The sequence below is a fragment of the Biomphalaria glabrata genome, chromosome 6 (genome assembly GCF_947242115.1).
Source record: "Biomphalaria glabrata chromosome 6, xgBioGlab47.1, whole genome shotgun sequence".
Taxonomy (NCBI): Eukaryota; Metazoa; Mollusca; class Gastropoda; family Planorbidae; genus Biomphalaria; species Biomphalaria glabrata.
In genome coordinates this window covers 18,094,291-18,121,072 of record NC_074716.1, presented here as the reverse complement: position 1 = coordinate 18,121,072, position 26,782 = coordinate 18,094,291, and the positions used below count along the sequence as shown (strand labels likewise).

Genomic DNA, 26,782 nt, shown 5'->3' with positions numbered 1-26,782 from the left:
ACAGAAAGATGAATATGCATTGCAAAATGTTTTGCAGTGCAAATGATCTAAATGCACAAGATGTTAAAAATGTATCTTGATTTGATAAGAACAAATGTACAAAGGACTTCTTGCTAGTGTTGACTAGTGTTGGAGTGGACAAGTCTCAATTCAGGAAATACTTGGATCTCTTTAGATATAAAATATTACATGACCTTATGTTTTTAAATAAATAATATCCACTTATCCATTATTAATCATAATGATACTATATTACATTTTGAAATACACAATTAAATTAAGTGCACCTATCATACCTGCAAAAAACATTTATGATTATAAATTACACAAATAAACAAAGTAACATGATTTCATTGTCAGTAATCAAACATCCCATTCATCCCCAAGTACCATGACTATCACCATTTACCATGACTATCTGTAGTGATCCACTGAGTCTGAGTTGTACATCCCATTCAACCCCAAGTACCATGACTATCCCCATTTACCATGACTATCTGTAGTGATCCACTGAGTCTGAGTTGTATGGTACCATTGGAAGTTTGTACATCAACATCCACATCCCTGCTACCAGGCAAGAGACAGCCAAGATCCATGTGGAGTACGTGGTGGCCAGAAGAATCAGCAAGATACTGTACGGGGTCAGGAACACCACAGCAGGCTCAGATAGGATCTGCCCTCGCCAAAGTATCCCCCACGCGACGTAAAACACAGGCAGGATCAGGAATACCAGAATGACCTCCACCATGCCGCCGGCAATGATGAGGAATGATGACCATGACCACAGCCTTGACCTGCAGATGGTGGAGATGATCAGAATGCCCAGAGAAGCCATAATAGTGGGTGTCGCTTGTTTGTCCCCTGTGAGTCGCGGCAAGAAGATGTGGTCTTGGTGCAAGCATCCAAGTATGGTGGTAAATGTACAACACTGTCATAAAAAGTGAAATTTAAAATGTTTATTAGCTTAAATATAAAGATCAAAATGTGTTTTTTTTGTGTGTATTTTTGAGAGGTGTTAAAGAGTTGTAAGCAAAAAAAAAAAAAAAAAAAAAAATTTAAGAAAGAGATAAAAAAAATTTATTAAAAAAACCCAAACAAACAAAACAAGCAAACAACTTGTTATGTCCCTGGTGTAAAAGTCACTTACCCACAAGTCATGCAGGACTGGATCGGAAGGACCTTGAGAGCAAGCCACTAGAAATGCTGCCAAGGTAATGATGTTAGCTATTAATGGAAGGGACAATTTTCTTTCCTCTACACTGGATGTGGGAAGTCTGTCAGGTCCCTTTTTAAAAAAGAAAGAAAAGTTAACTAGGAGTAATTCTAATGGATAAATTAATTGGAACATTTTTCTCTAAATTGATGTCACAGAAATCATAAGGCTGCAAAAATTTGCATGTATATTTTTATTGTAAAATTATTATTTTAAAAACATTTTTCTGAGTAAATAATCCTCAATTTTGCTTAGGTCAGCAATGATTGTAAGCTATTTGGATAAACTTTAAACAAGTTTTAATAAAACGTAGATATCTTAAGTAGTTAAATAAGTAATGATTTAAAATAATAATTTTATTCAGCGCACTGTTCATGTTATAACTATAATAAGACCAGCAGCAATGTATGGAAGTGAGACCTGGACACTGACAAAGACATCTGAAAATTTACTTAACACTTGGGAAAGAAAAATCCTTAGGAAAATCTATGGTGCCATACAGGATGAAACAGGGTGGAGGACACGCACTAACCATGAGTTATATCAATTATATGAAGACCCACCAATAGTGAACGAAATAAAAAAGAACAGACTACGTTGGGCAGGTCACCTTGAAAGAATGTCAGACAACAGAGGGGCGAAAATCGTATACAGGCAAAAACCAAAAGGCAGGCGACTCAAAGGCAGACCCCGAATGCGATGGATAGATGACGTGGAAGCAGATCTGAAGCAGCTTGGGGTTAGGGCGTGGAGACGAAAGGCCCAGGAGAGATCTGAATGGAAGGATGTGTTAATGCAGGCCAGAGCCCTCCATGGGCTGTAGCGCCACTGGGATGGATGGGATGTTCATGTTATAGCATGGTCAGTATGCTTTGGTCCTATCTCTTTTGTGGACATTGGGCAGGCACCCAATGAGCTAATGGCACTTTGAAAGATAGTAAAATCCATAAAAGATTTTACATTTTCTTGTAAAAGGTGCCCATAGACTGCTGTGATTGACAATTGCTTAACCTATTATTAAAGATCTTTGATAGATTTGACAGTGTAATACTAGTATAACGCATTGTCTGTAATGATAGATTAGGCATACCTACTATACAACATTACTAACTAAAATACAACATTACTACTAAAATACAACATAAATAACTAAAATAAAACATAACTAAGTGGAGTGTATGATACTGCAAGGTGCAGAGCTTAGTATTATTAATAAATTGCATTTTGTACAATTATATATACATGTTTTTGCCATAGATGCATGTGTTCACTTTTTGATGAATTATCAAACATTATGCTTGTACACAGGAATGAATTCTCATAATAAGGCACAAAATATGATGCTCGGATTGCATGGTAATGCAAGGGTCACTTATGAGGTTTCAGTGCTGCCTTTAGGGGCTCAGCAAAGCAAATCCCCTAAATCAGGATTTGAACTGAAGCCTACTTGATAGGTAGCCATTATAACTCAGCCACCCATCCCACATTTATTGCATGTTACAAAATTGATTGTAATTATAATATAAATAAATTTGTAGATCAATTGTTTTTTTTTTTATGTGAGAATGAGCTTCTACATAATAATGATGATAACATTTGTTCAAGGAAGTGAACATATCAACTATAAATTAGAAATACTTATTAGAACTACAGCTTTGAGGTGAACAAAACAAGTTACTGACTTTTGTTGTCATGACAACTTTCAAGGTTATGGAAATGATTAAGCATGTGACGAGAATAGCTTTCCATGCAGGCATTTCCATCAGGTACCAGAAGGTGGGCATCAGAAGACAAATGTCCAATAACAACAAGCCCAATGAACAAGACATTGCAGCCACAATACTGAAATAGAGAAATGAGAGCAATTTGGTCAAAGTCCTTCTTAGAACAAGACCCAGAAAATTACTTTTTTTTTTCATTGATCATAAAATAGATGGCTTTAATTAGCCAATTAAAAACTAGAACTAGGGTATAATCTACAAACACCTGTATGTGTTAAAGAATAGAAAGATAGTTTAAATTATACTTTAAATGAATCTAATTCCTTGATTCACTGTACAATGAACTTAAATCTTCTATTTTACAATTGAGCTAGAGATATAATTAATTTTTACTAAACTACAGTCAAAATAGCCCGGACAAAATAGCACAAAGAAAATAGCGCATGAAAATTCTTTCAGTCATTTTGCAAGAAAGACTTTTAGATATCGTAAAATATTAATAGAGCCATTTTTTAAATATTTTATATCATTTATTTAAAGTCCAAAAGAGCACTTCAAAACAAGCAAAGATACTTCCATACTGGTCAGATTAACACACCGTTCAAGAATTTACAACTGCTGATTTTTGTCCAGGATAAGAATTTACCATAACGAGAGGAAGGAGGGGTTTATATTCTTTTCTCATGAAAGATATACTTGGGAGAAGAGGAAAGTTGATTTGGGCCTACAATCCAAATTGACACTCCTGAACTTTGATATCTATGTGATGGTGTTAAACAAAGATGGACAGGAAAAAGCAAAATTAATGGTCAGTCACAGCCAGATAAAACAAACATTTGACGGTATAAGAAATATAATCGCCATCTTAACTAAGTTTGCCAATGTTGCAGCAAGAGACACCCTAGTTTAATTAAAGAGAGATAACACACACATCATCCTAAACCTAACCCTTGAACGAGGTCACCACATTTCAGAAACATATTTTTTAGCAAGTTATGCATTTTAAATATTGGTGAAAAAGGAGAATGAGATAAAATTTTAAAGTACTCTCTTTGTCTGCAACTATGGTATACTTTTAGATCTATAAATATTAAAGAATATAGAGACAGTAACAAAAAATGCTTCCCAGGACCTTCACTTACTAAAATCCGGTACTTTTATACACATCACATATAAGTATAGACTATTTTGTCTGGAAATTTCGAGCTATTATGTTGGGGCTATTTTGAATGCAAGACATCTAGAATAATAGTATTATTAAAAAAAAACTTTTCAGAAATTAAGATTTTTAAAAAGGCATTAAATCTTATGCTTATTATAAGTAAATTAAAATAAATGGCTGTTCCAAAATAATTTGCATGGACAATATTTTGTTTTAAATACTTAGGTCAATATTTAAAATGCCAAGGGTAAGAGTTAAAATCTTCACTTGACTATTGTGAATCTTGACTCAAAGTTAACAAGACATGGGTACACCTAGGATAAGTTGGCAGCTTGTCTTAGTGCTGATAAGTCAGTACTTTTGACAATATGTACTAGTGATTCAGCTAAAAAGAACTCACTTAACTGTTAAGTTAGAGATAAGATAATTTTATTGATCCAATCAAATGGAAATTCAGTTTGACTACAATTACAATTGACAACCTTAGCGTAACTACTGTACAAAAACAATATGGATGAAAAAATTCGAACAGCAATCACTCACACACATACACATTCACAACCAGCGCTTTATGAATTAGACTTCTATGTACTTCTCGATGACGACAGCTGATCTTGTAACACTCTGACCGACAGTGGGATAAAGGAGTTTTTAAATCTTTCTGTTTTAGTCCTAATGGAAAGGAGACGACCACTTCGTTCAGATCTTATGTAACAGTGGTTTAATGGGAGCAGGTTTTCTTTAAGAATCGTGAGTGTTTTGGAAATGCATCTTTCTTGAAAAAGCTCTTCAAGAGATGGTAGCTGTATTTGGGTGATGTACGATGCTTTTTTAATTAGTCTTTGTGCCAGTGAAGTATTACCATATCAGAAGGTGATGGCAAAGTTGATTAGACTGCTGATAAAGTTTGATTATTGTTTTGTCTATGTTAAATTTTCTTAGCTTTCTGAGGTAGAAGAGTCAAAGGTGAATTTTCTTGTATATGTTTAGACAGTGACCATTCCATATCAGTTTGTACCTAGATATTTATATTCTTGTACTTGTTCTATGGTTTGGTTATTTATATGAATTTCTGTAATATGGTCTTTGTTTTTCCTAAAATCAATAATCATTTCTTTAGTTTTCTGAAATTTAAAATTAGAAAGTTATCTATACACCATTGGTAAAAGGTGTTAATTGTTGAATGGTACATATTTTCATCACCTGCAATAAGGCCAGTGATTGCTGTGTCATCAGCAAATTTTATGATGGGAGTGTCAGCTGATGAGCTAAAACAATTGAAAAATTTTCACTCACCTAAATTTCATGATTTTGTCAGAGGCTTCAGTCATCTCTGATATAAAAACACACACAAAGACTAAAATAAGCAGAGCACATGTGTCAACTACACATAGACTTGTGTACCAAACAGACAGGTGAGACCAAAGCTAAAAAAGAAAAAAAAAAAGAAAAAAAAAAAAGGAATTGTTAATTATAGACCAAGCAATGAAATTCTCTATTATACATTTTTACAACAAATAACATGGTTAAAACTATTTATAGTGTGTGTGTTGTTATGTTTGTTTGGAGATGATGAGCTAACAAATCCAAAATGTCTTTTATTTACTCTCTTTAAACAAGAGCAACCAATATTTTAAATGAACAAACAATTTTAAAAAATCACAAAATGATTTTTCTTCTAGTCTACCACTGGTGGCCACTAGTCTACTTACATACAATGATGCTCTCATGCCTGGGCAAACAGAGAAAACAATGGCAGCAATGACCAGCAGGTTTGGGGTTAGCTTTACTTGCAGAGAGAGGATGGCAGCCAAAGAGAATAAACTCAAGATTTCTGACCACTGAAAAACTGAGTGGCTGAAACAAGACATTTTTCATAGGAAACATTTGACTTTTAGGTCTAGAATGTCTTTGACAAGAGACAAATAGATCAGAAAGCTAAACAAAACAAAGATATACTTACAAGCTGAATGCCAACTGAGGGTGCAATATCATCACACATATTCCCATCACACCTAATGCCAGGGCCACTTTTAAGATTTGTAGTGAATAAATAGAGCTAATGGCTTGACTGTAGAGAAGAACTAGACCTCCTCCTATCATGCACCACAAACCTGATTGGAACAAATTATTATTAGGTCAGAAACATTTTTTATTTTTTTTTACTGAAAGCTGCTTCCAGATGAAATGAAAAAAAAAAATAAAAAATACAATTATTATGTTAAAATTTCTTCTTCCAGCATTGTATGTATGTACCAGATTTTCAAGCATATAACCTGTAGGTTATACATGTTTTTACAAATGGATGGCAGCTGTGCAAGGTAAACAAAGGTGAGGGGGGTTACAAAATTTGGAAATACCAGTGGGTCTTTATACCTCTACCTCCTGTGTGGTTGTGAAATGTACATGGGAAAGCCTTATTAACATCTCATTCTAAGCCTCAAGAAAACAAATAGTACAGATGATAGTACTTTATGTACCAGGAGTTTATGGCAAGTCATGTTTTGCACAAGTGGGGTATATAAAGGTGCAGGTGGTACTAATTTGTTTTTATGCGATTGCAGGGTATGTGCGAGTAACCTTTTTTTCTAAAAAATGCCTATCAAGAAACATATGCAATGTTATGTAGGATTCCCCATAACCATGAAAAAACACACAGAAATAAGAACAAAAAGAGATGCATTTACCAAAGCAAATGAATTCTCTAGTCTAAGGCAAAAAAAAAAAAAAAAAATTCAGAATATTTGTTTAAATAGTGTTTCAAATTTAAATGTTCTGTTTCAAACTAACTCACCAATGACATTAGTAAAAGATGTTGAGCCCTGGAACAGCATCATAGAAACTGGAAGCAGCAGCTGGTGACTATTGATTGCCAGAGATGCCAACAGCATGAGCAATTGTTTCAGAACCTAAGAACAGAAAACAATTTGAAAGGACAAAAGTATTTAATGCCAAGAATCTGAGGACAACTGAAAGTCAAAATGTATGGCTAATTATTATGAAAAAGTATATAGCATTATTCAGCCTACTAGATTTTAAAGTTGATACGTTGAAAATTTGGGGTGATACATTCAGAAGAAACATGGAAGCAATGAATAAGGAATTGAAAATTAGAGCAGTTAAGTAGAAGTTTTAAAGAGTCCAAGTCATACGTGATATGAAGAATCTTACTAATATATGTTTGAAGAAACACAGTATTTTCAAATTATTTGATAGAAAAAAGCTTACTAAATAAAGTGATAGCCTCAGAGACCTTTCTCATATATATAAATAAAATATACATTTCACTGATGTTAATTTGAACGCTGACCCAATTACCTCCATTCCAGACTTCTCTCCCACTGTTCCATACAGAAACACAGACACCAAGGAGTAGGTCATAAACATTAAAGCTGACATTTCCAGCATTGTGATAGTTCTGCTGTCACCATCTAGTACCACCGATGTAGCACTGGCAAGAGATTTAGCGGTGTGGATTCCTGTTGCAATGATAGCCACCTGCCGGGTGATTTTATCTGATACCTGAAGGCGGTGCAGAGTATAACTGGCAGTGATGGCCGTCAGTTGAATTTTGGTGGCAGAGTAAAAGTTAGAATTGTGCAAAGAAATTTCACAAATGGTTAAAACTGGGGGGAAAAAAAGAAAACATTTTAATTTGATACTTATGAGCAAAATACTTGTGTAATTGCCTCATCATTTCATCTTGATCAAAATAAACAATTGGTTATCCTCACTGATTCTTCTCTGATTTATATGTTGTAAAGTTGAACATTCTAAAAAACAACAACAAATCTTCAGCAGAAATATATTCAGCCTGAGGCCTTCTGCTCTTTTTTTAAATGCTCATTTTGCAGTACTAAGGTTTCAGGAGACAATATCAAGTCATTGGCATTGGAGTATCAACTATGATACTCCCTCCACCAGCTTCTGCAATTGAGTAGGTGCCAAATGTTATGCAAAGCTTTGGAATCACATCATCTATGTCAAGAGAGGGACTATGATGAATGGGCCATCCCTTTTATCTAAGGCATTGAAATGCGCAACAGAGGAAACTGGAGCTGCTGTAAAGTGGCTCATTTGTAATTCATCAGGAAACAACCATTGTCTTTTGAGACAGAAGGAACCAGAATGTGCAGAGTCTTTAGTGTATGCATATTACATGGTTTTTAGTTCAAAGCAACAAAAATTACAAGAACCTATTCATTTTATTTTGCCTCTTCATCAGATTATTATTATTATTATTTACCACATATTATTCTGAGGTCTAATTAAAATGTTTCTATTACGATGAAAGGAAGAACAATTGGCTTACCAAACGCTTGCAGTATAATAAGTACACCAAGCAACTCTTTTGCATTGATGGATGCCATCCACAGACACAGAAGACAGAGAAGAAAATTGGCACACATTAAAAAGTAGAAAGTGTTCAATGGGAATATACCTAGAAAATATTGCCTGGTCAAATGTTAAGGATAACAAGTACAAAAGATATGAATATATAAATCAATGTTCTAAGTTCAATATGAGATATATTTCACCTTACTAAATCAAAGAGATATGAAAAATATTTGGGGACAAAACAGTTTTAAAAAAGTTGTTTTCCTGCCTTACAGGACTAATGGACTTTAAATGGTTGATAAAAAGCACATTTTTCACAACTTGCAATCTATAAACCAAATGTTATGTCCCAAATCTGACCTTCCAGTGAAAGAAAGGCAACAATTATAATAGAAAAATTAATAAAGTAAAGAATTAAACATTGCAATATTAATCAAAGTAATTACTAAATAGAAAACCAATCTTTTTTTTTATTATTTTTTTTTAAATTGGAAAATGTTGGTGTAGGATATTGTAAATTATGAGGCATTCTCTGTATCCACAAGATGAAGAGTGCAATAAGACTCAAGGCTAGTACAAGAGCTAAAACCTGCAAACAAGAAAAAAAAAAAGTTGTATACATTGTCAAGAAGCTAACTGATTGAAACATTCTTATTTCCTTAGTTTTGTACAAAATAAATGTAGTAATGAACTACGTGTCTCACCCCCATGGCAACTTTTTTCTTCTTAAAGGCCAGCACAACACCAAGAGCTGCGAAGATTCCTATGGCAACAGGGAGAAGGGGCAGAAAATGGGAGTCCAATCCATAGGCATGTAACACAGGATAAGACAAACAGGTGCAGATAATGCCACTGATCCAGCGGACATTTATGGATGTCCTAGTAGGTAGACCTAAATTTACAAAAAAATGATATTTAAGAAAAATTGGTATTATAAACAAAAAAAATTCACAAACCAAAATAGCAATGTGTTAAAAACTTCATTCTGAACATGAGCAAGGCAGAGATGCCTACATGCACAAATGTAAATGTGTATTCCCAGACCTGGAAATGTGTATTTTGAGAGGCAAATGTGTATTTTCCTAAATAATAAAAAATATACTCATGAAAGACTAAAATCATTCAAGAAAGTAACATAATGAAATGCAGCAATCATAAAAATTAACACAGCATAAAGTTAAATACGACATTCTGTACATTTGTCAAAATATTTTACACTTTTAGCCTTTTCAAGAATACGTTCAAATGATGCCGTTCTTGTCACTTGGCAATGATTTTTATGATCACAATGCCTGATTCTGTAATAGCACAGACATAAAATGTATTTGAAAGAATGGTAATTTTGTGTTTGAAGTGAAGTAAGACTTAAACAAGACGAAAAGGTTTGCTTGGGAAGATCAGTGACATCTAGTTTTATAAAAGTAGTAGTATTTATAGGCAATTTCTTTACAAGGTATGCAGACACTGGAAATATTTTATCAGATTTTGAAAGAATTAAGATTTTCTTCTTTCAGACCTTTCTTTGCAGAGTCATCAATGGAAGCTCTCGCAACCTCCACAATCACTAGTTTGTTTTCAGACAGATAATGCTTTTTAGTTATTGAACTTGATTTCTAATATAGAAGCTGGGCTATTGGGTTTGCTAAATAGATAAACTCCATAGCTGTTGTAAGATAAAGCTATTATCTGATGCTGGAAGTTGTTTTGATAAAACAAACAGGGGGGCACAAAGAATCAAGAATTTAATGCTTTTTTTCAGCATAAGAAAAGGTCCCTGGTTTCATTCTTTGAATTTAGGTTTTCTACTTATATGATTAGCTACAACATGCTTTATTTAATTAAAATATTTTGGCTTTTTAGATGACAAACCGTACTAGCGTATTTACGTGTTCATTTGCGTACAAAATATGCAAGATGCGTACAAATTGGATCAATTATTTTTTCAGCTAATAAATTATTTTTAAGAGATTAACAAGAATAATTATAATAAGATGTATTTATAACATAAGATGTATTTAATGTGCATAAAAATAACAAAAGAGAGCTTTTTATTCTAAAAATCTAGAAATAATAATGTTCACCGTAGCAAAGTAAAGCACATTACTCAGGAAAGATCTCTAGATTTTAAAAAATTATTTTCAGAATAATTTGCGTCTGAAATACAATTCAGATTTTTTTGTTAACATCTTAAGCAAACTTTGATTTTTATCAAGCAAAAAATACAAATGTCAATGGCTTATGTCGAATGTATCACTGTCTGATTATTTTCGTAAATTGGAAGTCACTAGATTTTAATCTTATTAAATATGCTTTGTTGATGCCCAGTTTATCGTATTCAATGCAAATAAAGTATGTTTAAAAACAAATCTTAAAACTTAGTTACTAACATAAAATGTAAAAAAACAACACTATTCTATACTCACCTAAGTATTCAAATATCTGACTTATACTTAGCAGGGTGGACAGGAAGAGAGATAGAGAAAACAAAAACAACAAATGAACCTGAAAAGTATAAAACATCAGTATGGTAGCAGATAAATCTCAGAATACATGAATGTTTATTAACAAGAAGAAACAGAGATTGGTGGCTTGTTGACTTCTGCTACAACTAATTAAAAAAAATTGAATGAAAAGAAAGATGCAGATACAATGAGCAAACTAAAATAAATTTGAAAAAATAAAATACTCACAAAAAACAATGTCGTGAAACCTGGAGCATCAGCAGCAAAGAAAGACAAGAAAATATGGAGCAGTGGACCCAGCAAGACAAACACAACCACAGTGGCCACAACTATTGGCACCTGCACCACATCCAGGTTGTCATCTGGCTTTAACTGAGTTTTAAATGAAGACAAAGTGGGTACCAGATACAATTGAAGCAAGACAAACCTGAAAGAATAGAAAACAACATATGCAACCATTTTGAGATGTATGGCTGTTTGTTCAGTTTGAGACAAATCATAGAAATACTATTACAAAAAAATGTAACAAAAAATTTTAAAAAATGTAAAAAGTCAACAATTGCTTTCAGGTCAAACAACAAACTATCCTGGAGGAAAATGATCTCTATAAATAATAGACATTTGATATTTTATTAATTATTTACTGTCCAAAATATGTCTTTTATTTTCCAACAAAATTTAAAGACATTAAACATTTGTTTGTAGAGCAAATTTTTATTTGGTTGGCTATCTTTAAAAGATAAGATTTTGAAAGGGCAACATCCATTATTGTAGTTCTCAGGTGGTTCATTTTGATCTCTTTTTTTTTTTTGCCAAGCTTAATGCCAAGAAATGATACTTTTTATAACCATACAAAATCTTACTTTGAAAAAGACTAGCTTTTACTTTTCTAAGAAATAGATAAATCGATTTTAGAAGATAAAGTTTTAATAAGGTGTGCTTCATTTGTGTTTAATATGCTCACCAAATACAAGAAAAGATAACTGGAATGACTGATGTGGAAATGACTGCTCCTAATGCCCAACAAACAAGTCCAGTGCACACAAGAGGATAAATTGTAAACAGCATTTGCTCAATGACCTTTTGATAAAAAAAGAAAGATTTAGTAATTTTTTTTTTCATTTTTAATTAAATCAAAACAAAGAACAAATTTATAATGTGTATGAATGTTTTAAGATAAGAAACAAACTATAGTCTATATATGTATATATAATGGGCATACAGCAGGATGAGTAAATATTTTAATAGTAGATTGAGAATTATTTAAGTATCCATAGTTACAGCATCCTGGAAATACAAATAATGTGTGTAGATTTAATTTAATGCTACAGAAGAGAAAAAAACAAAAACCCATATATTCTTGACAGTTTTAGTCTTTTAACCCATTCACTAAATACTAAATAGTCCACAACGTTGACATCTCAAATGGTGCAACTCTATGAAATTTGCATCTCACCATTCTGACAATCCTTTAAAACCCTTTTCTGTATCAATAAATACTACAATTTGTTCTTACAGAAGCAATTGTTGGTTCTTCCATTCTGAAAGCTTTAAACTGCAGTAAGACCCAACCAGCAGTCAGTATGACAAACAAATTGACAAGTGCTATCAACAGACTGTGCCAGCCTGACAACCTGAAGACATATACAACAAACATTATGTCATGTTTTAAACATTCTTACATTATGTCACATTTTAAACATTCTTAACAAACTATGAAAATGGATCTCTAATTATATAACATTTTAAATATTTTGAATCTTAATGGCATTGTGATTAAAAACAGATCTAATTTCCTTCATGACTGACTATTATATTTTGCACTACATACAGATGGCATTACTAAGATTGAAATCTCATTCATTGAACAGTAAGAGTACAAAGAAAGTCTAAATAGTGACTATTAGTAGAATACAAGGGGGAAAAAAACAACTTGCTCTAGTGCTGAATGATATGTATCTGATAGAAAGTTCATTTTCAACAGAAAATGAACAACAACTCACCATAGGAGAGGAATGACTGAAGCTAAAATATATGTGTGACTTGGTATGAAGATAATGACAAATGTAATAACACATCTGCAAAGACGTAAAACACATGTGTGACTTAATAAGATGATAATGACAAATTATCTTCAGAGAATGAAAACAACATTATTTTTTTAAATAAAAAAAAAATTATTGATTAAATTATAGGTTGCATTTTTTTTTTGACCTTAAATAAAAATAATTGATTTCCATCTATTTTGAAAAAAAAAAATAGTTTCATTGTTATGATTAAAAGCTGCTTCAACATTTAACCCATGCCAAAGATCAGTAATTAAATGGAGAAGGGAAAACTAAAATAATGGAGGATAATGAAGTGCATTGTTTATCTAGTACCCTTCTATTTGGCAAGGTAAAGATTTGTATTCACTCAAAAATACAAAGGGAGCTCTTACTATAATCCATTAAACTTAACTGCATCATTAGATACCTCATTTTGTAAGGTTATTTTGTAGAGTTATGAATCTCATAGTCTGCTTTAACAAAATTCTAGTCAAAGTAAAGCCTGTATTTCTCAAGCATCAAACAGCAAATAATAAAATATTTCCAAATGACTTCTAAGGTTATACTGACCTTCTGCTGTCTCCTAACTGAGACATAAAAGCCAATAAAGCTGTTCCTACTGCAGCCATAAGTACCAACCTAGAATTACATTTATATCCTTTCAAATGTATGCCAAGTTGAGCAGGAAATATCAAACATAATTATAATTGTACATAATTTGACACTATCTAAAGCTAAAAAAAAAAAAAATCAAACATCATTTTGAATTTTTTTTTTATGAAAAGTATATTAAAAATTATGAATCACCTAAAAACAACCATCATGAAACCATTTAAAAGTAGTTTGTCTATTTACTTTTATAATATTTCACACCAAAGAAATAACTGTGCTATTGCTATTCATTTTTTTTAATCATCACTCAACTTAAAACAAAATTTACTTTACTGATTGGGAGATGACTAGGATAATAATTACTAAAGACGAGCTAGAAAAGCTGAATCAGGGTCAGCCATTAATGAATGGTGAAGTCGAGCCACTACAGGATTCAGAAACAGTGGCAATCAATATCTAAACTCTCAATTAACCTATAAATAAACAAAAATCTACTTACGTTTCACCCCCCAGAGCTAAAACTAAAAGAGCAGCGGGAAGACTAGTGACAAATACCCTCTTGTTGTAACGAAATGGTCCAGGATCAACCAACACTTTCGCCACCACCTCTTCTCTATTTGCTTTTGCCCAGTCAGGATCATGCAAGAACTGGTCATAGAGAAATGGATCATCATCATCATAATCTGAATCATTTGATGACTGTGATCCATTTTGAGCAGTGGTTCTGTGATTTAGGGAGTTTTCTGCATCTTCTAAAAATGTTTGCATCATTATGCTGTGAAGAAAAATTGCAAAATATTTTTTATACCTTAACAAATGTTATTTTCTACTGATATGTGGTTACACTTCCAATTAATGTTATTATCATTTACTTTTTTATGTAAAAAAAAATGTGTTCAAAATAAACAAGATACATTGTTGGCAATCATTTGATCAAGTTTGGTCATCTTGAAATGAGAATTAATTCTTTGCCAATGAAATCTTTCAAATTGATCAATAGAACAGGGTAATAACAAGTAAGATAGAGTTACCAATGTGTCAACCAGTGGCGGTAAGAGGTGAAAAGCCATTATTACCCCCCCCCCCCCCAAAAAAAAAAAAAAAAGAAAGGTTGGAAAATGTATCTCTCTTATTTTAAATACTTAAAATATCCAGGAGCTTTACTCTGAATTGAAGGTAAGGAGGAGGAGGGGGGGGGGGGCTGTTATATTTTCCCACCAAATACTTTTCAATTGTCATGAATCACAAGACTAGAACGTGTAAGGCCTATTTATTTATGAGAATGTTTTGAAACTTAAACCAGATTACTGTATGTGAGTATTTTTACAAAGTTTTTTATATCAACTCACTCTGCCTGTCTGTCTGGTCAAAAGTTTGTACCACCTGTTATTTCTACCACATAATCTATATTGTAGTTATCAATATTAAAAATAGATGTCATAGATCTAGATCTAGTTAGTAACTACCCACATTCCTTGTTCCATATATGCTAGGACAATTTTTACAAGTTCTCCTTCTTCCCTAGTGCTATTAGAGCATGGAATGGATTGCTGAGTCTGCTAGAAAAACTAGTGAATTGGCAGAGTTTAAGTCATTAATTAACATGCATGACTAGATTGACTTAAGGAAATTTGTAGGATGTAATCGTCTTCTTTTTTTAAGTAACGTAGGTATTTTACAAGATAAGATATTTAAATAATCTAGAGATCTATTTAATCTATTCTAGATTTATCTAGTACAGGTTATTTTTATTTTAGTTTTTTTTTTAAATTTTATTATAAAATCATATTTCTTTGAGAATAGATTTTCAATAGATCTAATCTATGTTATAGATTTTAAATAAATCATATTAAAATTCTTACATTACTGATATGTGACGCTGTTACTCTTGAATGACATCTACAGCTAGAATCCTTAGAGACTAGATCTAAAATCTAGAGGGAGTATAATATTATTAATATAATTATATATATATATATATATATATATATATATATATATATATATATATATATATATATATATATATATATATATATATATATATATATATAGTCTAGTATACTAGTTGATAGAGCAGTGAGATTCATAACAAACGAATATTCACATTTGACTAGAGTAACACCTTTAGTAAAATCATTAAATTTAGAAAGCCTTCAGGATAGAAGACTTAAAAGTAACTATCACTAAACTATACTCAATATAATCAGAGTATGTAATCTGAGTATAGATCTATTGAATCTAGTAGTCATAAATATTAACAAGTATAGTTATACTATAGTTATAGTTAGACTATAGTAAGTATTAGACTACACTCTACACTTAGATCTTTAGATCCATAGAATCAATGAATCATAATAATTTATAGAGCTAGTACTATACGTCTATAGACTACTATAGACTATAGATCTACTAAATAACTATATTATATCAGTATAGTAACAGTATAGTTATTATAGACTATAGATCTAAATAGTGGAAGACATTCAGCTTTTATTCCTGCCATTAGTAGGTTGACAATGTTTCACTTCCGTACAGCAAGGTGCTCAACACACAGGTCCGGTAGACTAGGGCTTTAGTACTGTTAGTCAGCAATATGTTGTCCCAGACTCTTTTCTGCAACCGTGACATGGTGGCCATTGCCTTGGCTATCCTGTTGTTAATGTCTTTATCCAGTAGAGTGTTGTTGGATATGATGGAGCCAAGGTAACAAGTGATCAATAATTTCTAGTGGTTGGCCATTAATGCTTACTTGAGGTGCAGTGTTTGTGTTTTGGACAAGTATCTTAGTCTTGCTTTGACTGATGTTTAAGCCGAACTTCTGGCAAGCAGCAGATAGTTTGTCAACCAGGGACTGTAGCTGAATATCAGAATCAGCCACAATAGCTGCATCATCAGCATACAGGAGTTCCCTGATGAGTAACTTCCTAACCTTGGTTTTTACCCGAAGCCTTGATACATTAAATAGTTTTCCAGAGGATTTTGTATGGAGAAACACACCTTCGTTTATGTCATTGTACACATAATGCAGTAGACAGGAGAAGAATAAGCCAAACAGAGTAGGTGTGAGCACACATCCCTGCTTGACACCACTGCAAATCTCAAAAGGTGCTGATTGGGCTCCATTGAATTTGACAGTACATTTAGTTTCCTCATGAAAGCACTCAATGAACTTCAGTAGTTTGGGCAACCTATTTTCCTTAGGAGTTTAAAAAGGCCACTTCTGCTGACCATGTCAAAGGCTTTAGTCAGATCAACAAAAACAATGTAAAGGGGTCTCTCTCTCTCTCTCTGAATTTCTCCTGCAGTAGTCGTAGAGAATATATGTCTATAGTGGATCTACCACTCCTGAATCTACACTGAGACTCTGGGTAGGCTCTAGAAGCTATCACTTGCAGCCTGGATAGTGCCACTCTAGCAAAGATTTTGCCCACTATACTGAGGAGAGAGATACCCCTATAATTGTTGCAATCACTCCGATCCCCTTTGTTCTTGTATATTGTGACTATAGTTGCGTCACACATGTCCTGTGGGACATGACCTGTTCCCCAACAGCGGCAGAGGAGAATATAGAGTTCAGGGAGCAGGAGTGGCAAGATAAGATAAGTGCTATGAAGAGCAGGGTGCCAGGACATCCGCTCTGTTATCAGCAGCAGACACCTTGGCTGGCTTGGCCACGTTTGTAGAATGCCAGTAGGTCGACTTCCACAGGACATTCTGTATGGCGATCTAATAGAAGGCAGGAGAGCCTCTGGTCACCCACTTTTACATTATACGGATGTATGCAAACCTGACATGAAGCTCTTCAAAATTGACACTAGCAGCTGGGAAGAGGTGGCACTGGATAGATCCACATGGTGAGAGAGCATAAAGGAAGGGTCACAGATGTCATACACAACAGAGCAGAAAGAAGGGTGAAAATGCAACGGCGCCTGGTGATTACATATGCCCAAACCTGCGATCGCAGCTGTGTATCAAGGATTGGCCTCTTTAGTCACACAAGAAGTTGCAAAGGGAAAAGATCAGTCTTTCGAGACATAAAATGCCACAGAGATCTAAATACTAAAAAAAAGTTGTCAAGTCAACTTAACTGACTAAGTCTAGAGTCTAGATCTAAGTCTTACTAAGTCAGTAGATTGTAACTAGATTATAATAGATTATTAGAATAATTAGATTTAGATCTACTCTTAGTCAGACTCTAAACTCTAAACTAGAAATCTAAACTTACTTAGTTCAAAAACTTGAAAAACTTCAACTTGCAGTTAATTTTCGAATCATCTACTGAACGGGACTAGCCTAGCTAGAGTCTCAAATGAATACTAAGAATCTAGACTAGTGAACTAGTGACTAGAGTGTCACTAGTAGTACTAGTAGTAGTACTATAGACTAGATCTATATCTAGATGATAGATCACTAGAGCTAAGAGTACTACAGTAGACTGAGTAGACAGTAGACTGAGTAGAGTGACTTAGAGTTAGAGTTAGTTAGACTCACTAGACTGACTAGACTAAAGACTTGAGTACTTGACTAGAGATTAGAATTAGAGTATTAGAGTCTCAACTCAAGTCTAGTCAGTCTAAGTCTAGTACTACTAGTTACTAGAGTCTAGTACTCTAGTCTTAAGTCTAGACTCTAGAACTAATATAATCTAATCACTAGTGACACTACGACTAGGCCTCCCTGGCCTAGGGCAAGGGACGAGTCTTTCACTCTTTCAGAAATTCAGTCTTTTAGTCTTTGTGACTTGTGAATATTCTTTCAATATTTCAATATCAGGATGATGAGGATGAGGAGGCATCAGTCTAAATCTAAATTTTCTAAATTGACTAAATATTGATATTCTAAACTAGATCTAATACTTACTACTAGATCTAGATTCTATCTTTTAACATCCCTAAAAGTGCATGTTGTTCAATTAATGCAGACTATCCGAGTGGCGACATAAAAGAGGTCTTGATAAAGCAATATAATCAAGTTTTCAAGAAGCCTTCATTTTTGACATGTTGTTTTTGTGTAACAGAGCAGCCATGATAGGTCTAAATTTAGCACATTTTAATTGGAAAATCCCCACTAAACGTCACAAAGCATTTGGAAAAAAGGAAACTACACATATAATAGTGACGACACAAGGGATGGTGGTTGCCATTATGGCGGTAGTAGTAGGGTGCGTGGAGACTGGATTGATAGATACAAAATGTGCCGTAGAAAAATCTTGTTATGATATTTCCAGGCTTTGCAAAAAGAACGGTCTTCAGCACAGCTTATTCTTTGATGACAGCCATAGAGAATCACATGATGTAAATCCTGCGATGGATACTAACCAAGAAGCTCTTGCAGAAGCAACAATTTTCGCTAAGCCATCGATCCCATTGCTTCGCTCAAGACATGTTTCCAATCAAGTTTCGAAGAAAGGAAAATTAGAAATAAATGAGCCTGTGTCCGACGTTACAGAACTAGATTTAAGGTAAATTCAAATTTAACAGAGCTCTAGAACTACCCTTTTGTAACCTTAACTTAGTTCTAGATTTCTAGACTGGAAAAAAAACAACAAAATAATAACAAAACACTTGAATTTTGAAATGAATGGTCTTACTTAGTGACGTTGGTGTCGTTAGTCTAGTTGAATCTTGATCATTGATGTCTTGAACATGCGGTTCTCACACTCAATCATTGATTCAAGTCGAATAAGTCAGACTGAATCATCAATCAATGACAATGATTTCAATAAATCAATCTCATCATTCACACTCCCCACTGACAGTGACAGTGATACAACTGGGCTGACTAGTCTTGCAGAGTCTATCTCAACCAACTGCACCTTCATACCCTGCCCTATGGCTATGCCTATACTTATACCTATACTGGAGTCCAAACCTTGGTATTATCTATAATCATATCCATCTAGAATAATCTAGATTTCTAAATAATGCCAACAAAAACAGATGATCTCAAAGTGAGTCCAAGTAGAAATCAAGATAAAGTCTACAATTAACATTAATTAGGTCTAGAGTCTAGAGCTATCTCCACAATTAACATTAATTAGGTCTAGAGTCTAGAGCTATCTCCATCCACTCTTTTCACCACGCCATAAGTGTTCATAGAATTAGATTTATCTATTAGAAATAAATATTTAGAATCTATTGACAGTGGTTACTGAAAATTAATGCCTTATTGGGGTATTTTATAATCTTTCTAAAGAGTCAATTAGAGTCTTTTATACATTATATTTTGAAGATATGTGGCATGGTCAGTAAGATCATGAATTTTAAAGTTAACTAAAAAAAAATAGAACTATATCTGACAATTAAACAAATCCTTCTTAGAGATTTGTCAAAGAAAAACACATGACATAATGAATTAAGACTCTCTCTCTAAGTTTAGATCTAATATTTAACAAAAATCAAACAAATATATATATAAATTTAATTCCTAAATAAACAAATCTCTCTCTCACTTTCTCTTTAGTCAAAGAAGAACACATGTCAAACAAATTTCTGTCTCAAAGTTTAGTAAAAAAAAATAATTATTTAACAACAAATATCTAATTGAAGTTTGGTTACATAGAAATGATGCCAACGAATCAGTCAAATCTCTCTTAATGTTTTGTCAAAGAAAAAACATATTTGTTCTCATAGTAGAATTACCTAACTTTACAGCTAGTGTTTAAATATTTGGATTTAAAAGATAAACTTTTCTATCATAAGTTCTGGAAACATTTTTTTTTTTAGATTTCTTTAATAAAAGTTTAATATGCTTTCCAACACTTCCCTATTCATTTTGTATAGATCTTACATTATCTCCTTATTTTAAAGCATTTTTTTTTGGTTTTTGGAACTGACCATATGCAAATTAATAAGTAGAAAACAACCACTACTTTCTCCCACTAGCATGATGTAATGTGTGGTTTGCCTTTTCCATTATTACTTTTTTGCTGGAAGTCTAGATTGCAATTTCCCAGTCTCAAGTTAGTGCTCAGCTATCCTATACTGTGCTATTAAGAGACATCCATCAGTAATGCTTCAGGAACTAAAGAATGGGGCATTGGTAGAAGTGGCCTGGAGCCAGGATAATAAGAATCAGTCACTCAGCAGCATTAGCATATGTATTGTACTTATAAAATGTATCTGCTGTACACTATTTACTATTGGACCAAGCTGAGTAAATTTAATAAATGTTTGTGTGTATGGCTTAAAATATCAAAAAAAAATAATCACTGCTAACTCAACTGTTGGTTGCATTAATTGACTGTCACCACCAGGCCCAATAACATGACTATTTTAACTTTGAATAGACCTTATTTTTAATGATTTTTTCTTCTTCTTAGTTCTCATTGTTATGTTGGAGTGTTCAGATGACTAGACCAATATATGAGATGAACTGCGCAGTGGTTTCCAAATCATGATTTAATGATTTAACTGTATATAGAATTTAGCCCTTGTTATATAAAGGGAGAGTGATCCTTAAAGGATTACAGGCACAACATGGCCTAAATTGTGCCGATGTGCCTAAACTCAAAACTTAAACTCAACTCAAAACCCAATAACATGACACTTTTTAAAGTGTATGGACTTATGGATATTGCCTGCTAATGTCTGCATTAAAGCCTCTATTATAAGAAAACAATATTCACTTTTTTGCATTAGGGTATCTTGATAGATAAGAGATTCACTTTTGTCCTCATATGTTTGACTAATTTGTTTATGTTGTATAAGTTAAGTATAAGAAGTATTTCTGTCTATATAAAGTCGTCTAGTCAATAGCTACTTTTCATGTTTGCTGTGCTCCTTATTGGTTGCCTTATGAAATTCCGATATTTCAGTTTTGGTGTTAATGTTAATAGGAATTGGAGACGTTTGAGAGTAAAGACTTTCAATCTGTAGTAAGATTTTGTTAAACTATCATTTTATCTTGTCACAATAGTTGGATCAATATATAGTATTAATGAAAGTGCTATTGAGTTTTTGTTCACAAGTTATTTAAAAAGTTAGTTCATTTAAATATAATACACCTGCATTGGTTTAGTTGTACTAGCTGTTTGGAGCTACAATCCAGCGACCACGTATTAACAAGTGGGCTATCATTAAGTTCAAGTTTAAAATTACATTGTCATTATTGGACAAAGGGATAAAAAAAAAGGGGGGGGGGGTACTTGAAAGACTAAAAAAACCAACAAGGGCAGGGTCATCATCCTAGGCTATGCCTTTCCCCCCCCCCTCCTCCCGTTGCTTCTCAGCATGCCCGTGTAGCTGCGAGTTAGAAATAGTGTCGGGGGCGAACTTTAGATGGTGATTTAAACAAAACAAAATACTACCATTGGAGAGGGGTCTTGTGGGAAGCGACCCATTTTGTTTTTTTAAAAGGTTTCCGAAAGGGTTGTAGTCACGTAGGCACATGGATTGTATTGGATGGGGCTCCAGTTGTAAGTTGTTTGAACATAGACACGTATGTACAAGATCTAAGCTACTTGACTCTTAATGGAATTACATGCCATAGTGTCCCCAAGTTTGTTTTGTTTTTCTTCTAAGTTTCTCGTTTTGCTTCCGTTTCTAAAGTAAATATTTCTATATACCGATACACGTTTTGTTAAAGTCGAGAATTTCTTTGAAATATCTGTGTTCTAAGCTTTTTGTTTCTCTTTTGAGTGCAATTTAGACGTGAGTAGTAGATTGTATCTAGTACATTCTTTTCTTCGCTGATCTGTTTTCCAAGGTTGTTGAATTATTTTCGCGTTTAAATGTTGAGAATTACTAGATCTAAAAGAGCCTCACTACTTAGGCACTAGGGTCGAGTCTCACTACTTAGGCACTAGGGTCGAGTCTCACTACTTAGGCACTAGGGTCGAGTCTCACTACTTAGGCACTAGGGTCTAGTCTCACTACCTAGGCACTAGGGTCGAGTCTCACTATTTAGGCACTATAGGGTCGAGTCTCACTACTTAGGCGCTATAGGGTCTAGTCTCACTACTTAGGCGCTATAGGGTCGAGCCTCACTACTTAGGCACTAGGGTCGAGTCTCACTACTTAGGCACTAGGGTCGAGTCTCACTACTTAGGCACTAGGGTCGAGTCTCACTACTTAGGCACTAGGGTCGAGCCTCACTACTTAGGCACTAGGGTCGAGTCTCACTACTTAGGCACTAGGGTCGAGTCTCACTACTTAGGCACTAGGGTCGAGTCTCACTACTTAGGCACTAGGGTCGAGTCTCACTACTTAGGCACTAGGGTCGAGTCTCACTACTTAGGCACTAGGGTCGAGTCTCACTACTTAGGCACTAGGGTCGAGTCTCACTACTTAGGCACTAGGGTCGAGTCTCACTACTTAGGCACTAGGGCACTACTTAGGCACTAGGGCACTACTTAGGCACTAGGGTCGAGTCTCACTACTTAGGCACTAGGGTCGAGTCTCACTACTTAGGCGCTATAGGGTCGAGTCTCACTACTTAGGCACTAGGGTCGAGTCTCACTACTTAGGCACTAGGGTCGAGTCTCACTACTTAGGCACTAGGGTCGAGTCTCACTACTTAGGCACTAGGGTCGAGCCTCACTACTTAGGCACTAGGGTCGAGTCTCACTACTTAGGCACTAGGGTCGAGTCTCACTACTTAGGCACTAGGGTCGAGTCTCACTACCTAGGCACTAGGGTCGAGTCTCACTACTTAGGCACTAGGGTCGAGTCTCACTACTTAGGCACTAGGGTCGAGCCTCACTACTTAGGCACTAGGGTCGAGTCTCACTACTTAGGCACTAGGGCACTACTTAGGCACTAGGGTCGAGTCTCACTACTTAGGCACTAGGGTCGAGTCTCACTACTTAGGCGCTATAGGGTCGAGTCTCACTACTTAGGCGCTATAGGGTCGAGCCTCACTACTTAGGCACTAGGGTCGAGTCTCACTACTTAGGCACTAGGGTCGAGTCTCACTACTTAGGCGCTATAGGGTCGAGTCTCACTACTTAGGCACTAGGGTCGAGTCTCACTACTTAGGCACTAGGGTCGAGTCTCACTACTTAGGCACTAGGGTCGAGCCTCACTACTTAGGCACTAGGGTTGAGTCTCACTACTTAGGCACTAGGGTCGAGTCTCACTACCTAGGCACTAGGGTCGAGTCTCACTACTTAGGCACTAGGGTCGAGTCTCACTACTTAGGCACTAGGGTTGAGTCTCACTACTTAGGCACTAGGGTCGAGCCTCACTACTTAGGCACTAGGGTCGAGTCTCACTACTTAGGCGCTATAGGGTCGAGTCTCACTACTTAGGCACTAGGGTCGAGTCTCACTACTTAGGCACTAGGGTCGAGCCTCACTACTTAGGCACTAGGGTCGAGTCTCACTACTTAGGCGCTATAGGGTCGAGTCTCACTACTTAGGCGCTATAGGGTCGAGTCTCACTACCTAGGCACTAGGGTCGAGCCTCACTACTTAGGCACTAGGGTCGAGCCTCACTACCTAGGCACTAGGGTCGAGTCTCACTACTTAGACACTAGGGTCGAGTCTCACTACTTAGGCACTATAGGGTCTAGTCTCACTACTTAGGCACTATAGGGTCTAGTCTCACTACTTAGGCGCTATAGGGTCTAGTCTCACTACTTAGGCACTAGGGTCTAGTCTCACTACTTAGGCACTATAGGGTCTAGTCTCACTACTTAGGCACTATAGGGTCTAGTCTCACTACTTAGGCGCTATAGGGTCTAGTCTCACTACTTAGGCACTAGGGTCTAGTCTCACTACCTAGGCACTAGGGTCGAGTCTCACTACTTAGGCGCTATAGGGTCTAGTCTCACTACTTAGGCACTAGGGTCGAGCCTCACTACTTAGGCACTAGGGTCGAGTCTCACTACTTAGGCGCTATAGGGTCTAGTCTCACTACTTAGGCACTAGGGTCGAGTCTCACTACTTAGGCACTATAGGGTCTAGTCTCACTACTTAGGCACTATAGGGTCTAGTCTCACTACTTAGGCGCTATAGGGTCTAGTCTCACTACTTAGGCACTAGGGTCGAGTCTCACTACTTATGCACTAGGGTCGAGTCTCACTACTTAGGCACTAAGGTCGAGTCTCACTACTTAGGCACTAGGGTCGAGTCTCATTAACTGTGTCAAGGAAAAGTCGTTGTGAAACACATGTACAACTTATCAGCACGAACAGATGTTTTTTTTTTTTTGTTCTTGTACTCATCTTATCGCATGCCTAGATTGTGCTGTAGTGGATAACTAACTGTTCATGTTACATTTGTGTGTGTGTAATCATACGAGCCTGCACACACACACACATAAAGACCGTGTGTCACATTATACATATCGTCACATATCATATTTATGCGAAATCAGAAGAGGCTTTGGTGTTGACACTTCTGGACAAAGAACCTGGCTAATAATTCTTTATCTGAAACTGGTCACATGTTAGCAAGATGTCTAGCTGAGACTTTTTGATTCACGTGCAAACTTTCTACAACATTTTTTTGTGTGTGTTCCAGTGTTTGATCTTGTTTGTTTCATCGAACTGTTTCCTTGCTGCTCTACATTTAGACATTTCCAGCGACCTGTTCAGCTGCTGTCACGTAATTCTTTTCCTTTCTTTACCAGCTAATAATTGCTTTCATCCTTGTCTGAACTCTCTCTCTCTCTTTCTCTAGCTAAGTAAATATTTAGTTCAAAACTGTGCGCAGACATGAAATGGTTGCTAAGATGTTCCTATCTCTACCACGTGGATTAGTGATTATTTCATGGCGTCACTTGTATTGCTTGATTCGGCTTTGTGTTTGATTGCAGTGATACTGAACTTGGACTTCTAGGCAAAAGAATTCTTCCTGTAAGTAATGAGTAGCTTGTGCATAGCACGTAGTGGCACTAGAAAGACACGATTCAACAGACTGGTCCCATGCTACATTATTTCAATACTACGAGATTATTTCAGTTTTACGAGATTATTTCAATACTACGAGAATATTTCAGTTTTACGAGATTATTTCAATACTACGAGAATATTTCAATACTACGAGATTATTTCAGTTTTACGAGATTATTTCAGTTTTAAGAGATTATTTCAATACTACGAGAATATTTCAATACTACGAGAATATTTCAGTCTACATATTGTATTGAAGAGTTCTTTTTTCTAATTTTTTAAGCATTTTATTTTTCTCAAAATGCAGTTTGTTGTTGATGTAGACTAGATGTAGTGGGTTCGATCATTTAACTTTAAACTATACACACGCTTGTAGAAAGTGTAATGTTTCAACTCCTCCGAACCGTCACATTGGTTTGTTCGTAGTAAAAGTATAAACACAAATTAACACATGATGTAGAAAATCAAGTCTTGAATACGAGTAGATTTTTTTTTTTGTCACGGGAATAAAGTCAATGGTTAGATACAAGAAAAAAGATGAAATCTGGGACCACTTTCAAGTTCTGTCTTATTTACTGGTTATTGTGGGGGATAATTTAAAGAAACTTCATGGCGATTTTGAAAGATTTTAAAACTTTAGTGCCAATGAAAAAAAAAATACAATATCGTTTAACGTGAACTGTGAAGTGTAGCATTTCTGTTCCATCATGAAACTTAGACTTATGATGTGTCAATGACAGTTCATTCTTAGCAATTGCTACGTTCCTATTGGAGTGCACCGGTACTGCTCTCAAAACACCGGGCGGGGTGGGAGATTGTTTCAGAAATAGATCTAGATCTAGCGCCTACAGTAACCTTCTGTTGTGCTTTGCTGCGAACGCCATTTGCCAACTGCCGTAGTAGTTTCTTGTAGATAAATACATTACTGTCTAATAGGTCTTTCCCCCCACGGTGACTTGCCTAATTTATTGGAAGGGGGATATGGGCCTGGTCAACACAAATTATTTGAGGGAGATCAGTGACACCCGGAACACATCCACTTCAGAACGGCGTACGTGGTCATCAAGGCGGGACAGGATTTACGAGCGTCCAGTGGCACGAGTGATAAATGGTGGTGGAGATCAACGCGTTTGCTTGCTAATAATAGGAATACGTTGTATCTGGAAGTCTCCAGACAATCACACTCCTAATCTTGATTCGAATGATGCGGCCAGCACGCAGAGCGTAGAAACAGGATTGACCTCTGACACTTTAGGAGCTTTACCTTTTATCAATGGTCACTGACGAGTGCTGCGACCGGCGAACAATAAAAAAAATCAGCCTCGGCCTTGAATCTCACAATCAGGTTTGTGCGTGTGTGTGTTTGTCATCTCCAATGTGAACTCGTG

General features: G+C 35.2%; 2 protein-coding genes across 4 annotated transcripts in view; one reads left to right on the top strand and one right to left on the bottom strand.

The window, feature by feature from the left end:
* Positions 1–282: 282 nt before the first annotated feature.
* Positions 283–18,584, bottom strand: LOC106058692 (uncharacterized). Its single transcript, XM_013216161.2, has 20 exons — positions 18,420–18,584; positions 15,419–15,490; positions 14,056–14,331; positions 13,515–13,583; positions 12,900–12,974; positions 12,413–12,530; positions 11,861–11,976; positions 11,125–11,323; positions 10,858–10,936; positions 9,139–9,326; positions 8,947–9,023; positions 8,409–8,551; positions 7,415–7,722; positions 6,891–7,005; positions 6,060–6,210; positions 5,809–5,953; positions 5,393–5,523; positions 2,896–3,055; positions 1,148–1,285; positions 283–928 (listed from the first exon to the last, which is right to left on the bottom strand). Exons 3-20 carry the CDS (start codon positions 14,325–14,327, stop codon positions 494–496), a joined length of 2,919 nt encoding a protein of 972 aa, XP_013071615.2. The 5' UTR covers positions 14,328–14,331; positions 15,419–15,490; positions 18,420–18,584; the 3' UTR covers positions 283–493.
* Positions 18,585–18,681: 97 nt separating this feature from the next.
* The window catches only part of LOC106058695 (zinc finger protein jing-like), a 55,011-nt gene continuing 46,910 nt past the window's right edge, over positions 18,682–26,782 (top strand). The window contains exon 1 of one of the 3 annotated variants that reach the window (XM_013216169.2): positions 18,682–19,020. In XM_013216169.2, the coding sequence (XP_013071623.2) occupies positions 18,689–19,020 (332 nt within the window). In that variant the 5' untranslated portion in view covers positions 18,682–18,688. Of the gene's footprint in view, positions 19,021–24,735; positions 25,359–26,782 lie in introns of those variants that run through there. The other 2 variants (XM_056033970.1, XM_056033968.1) reach the window with 2 other exon arrangements.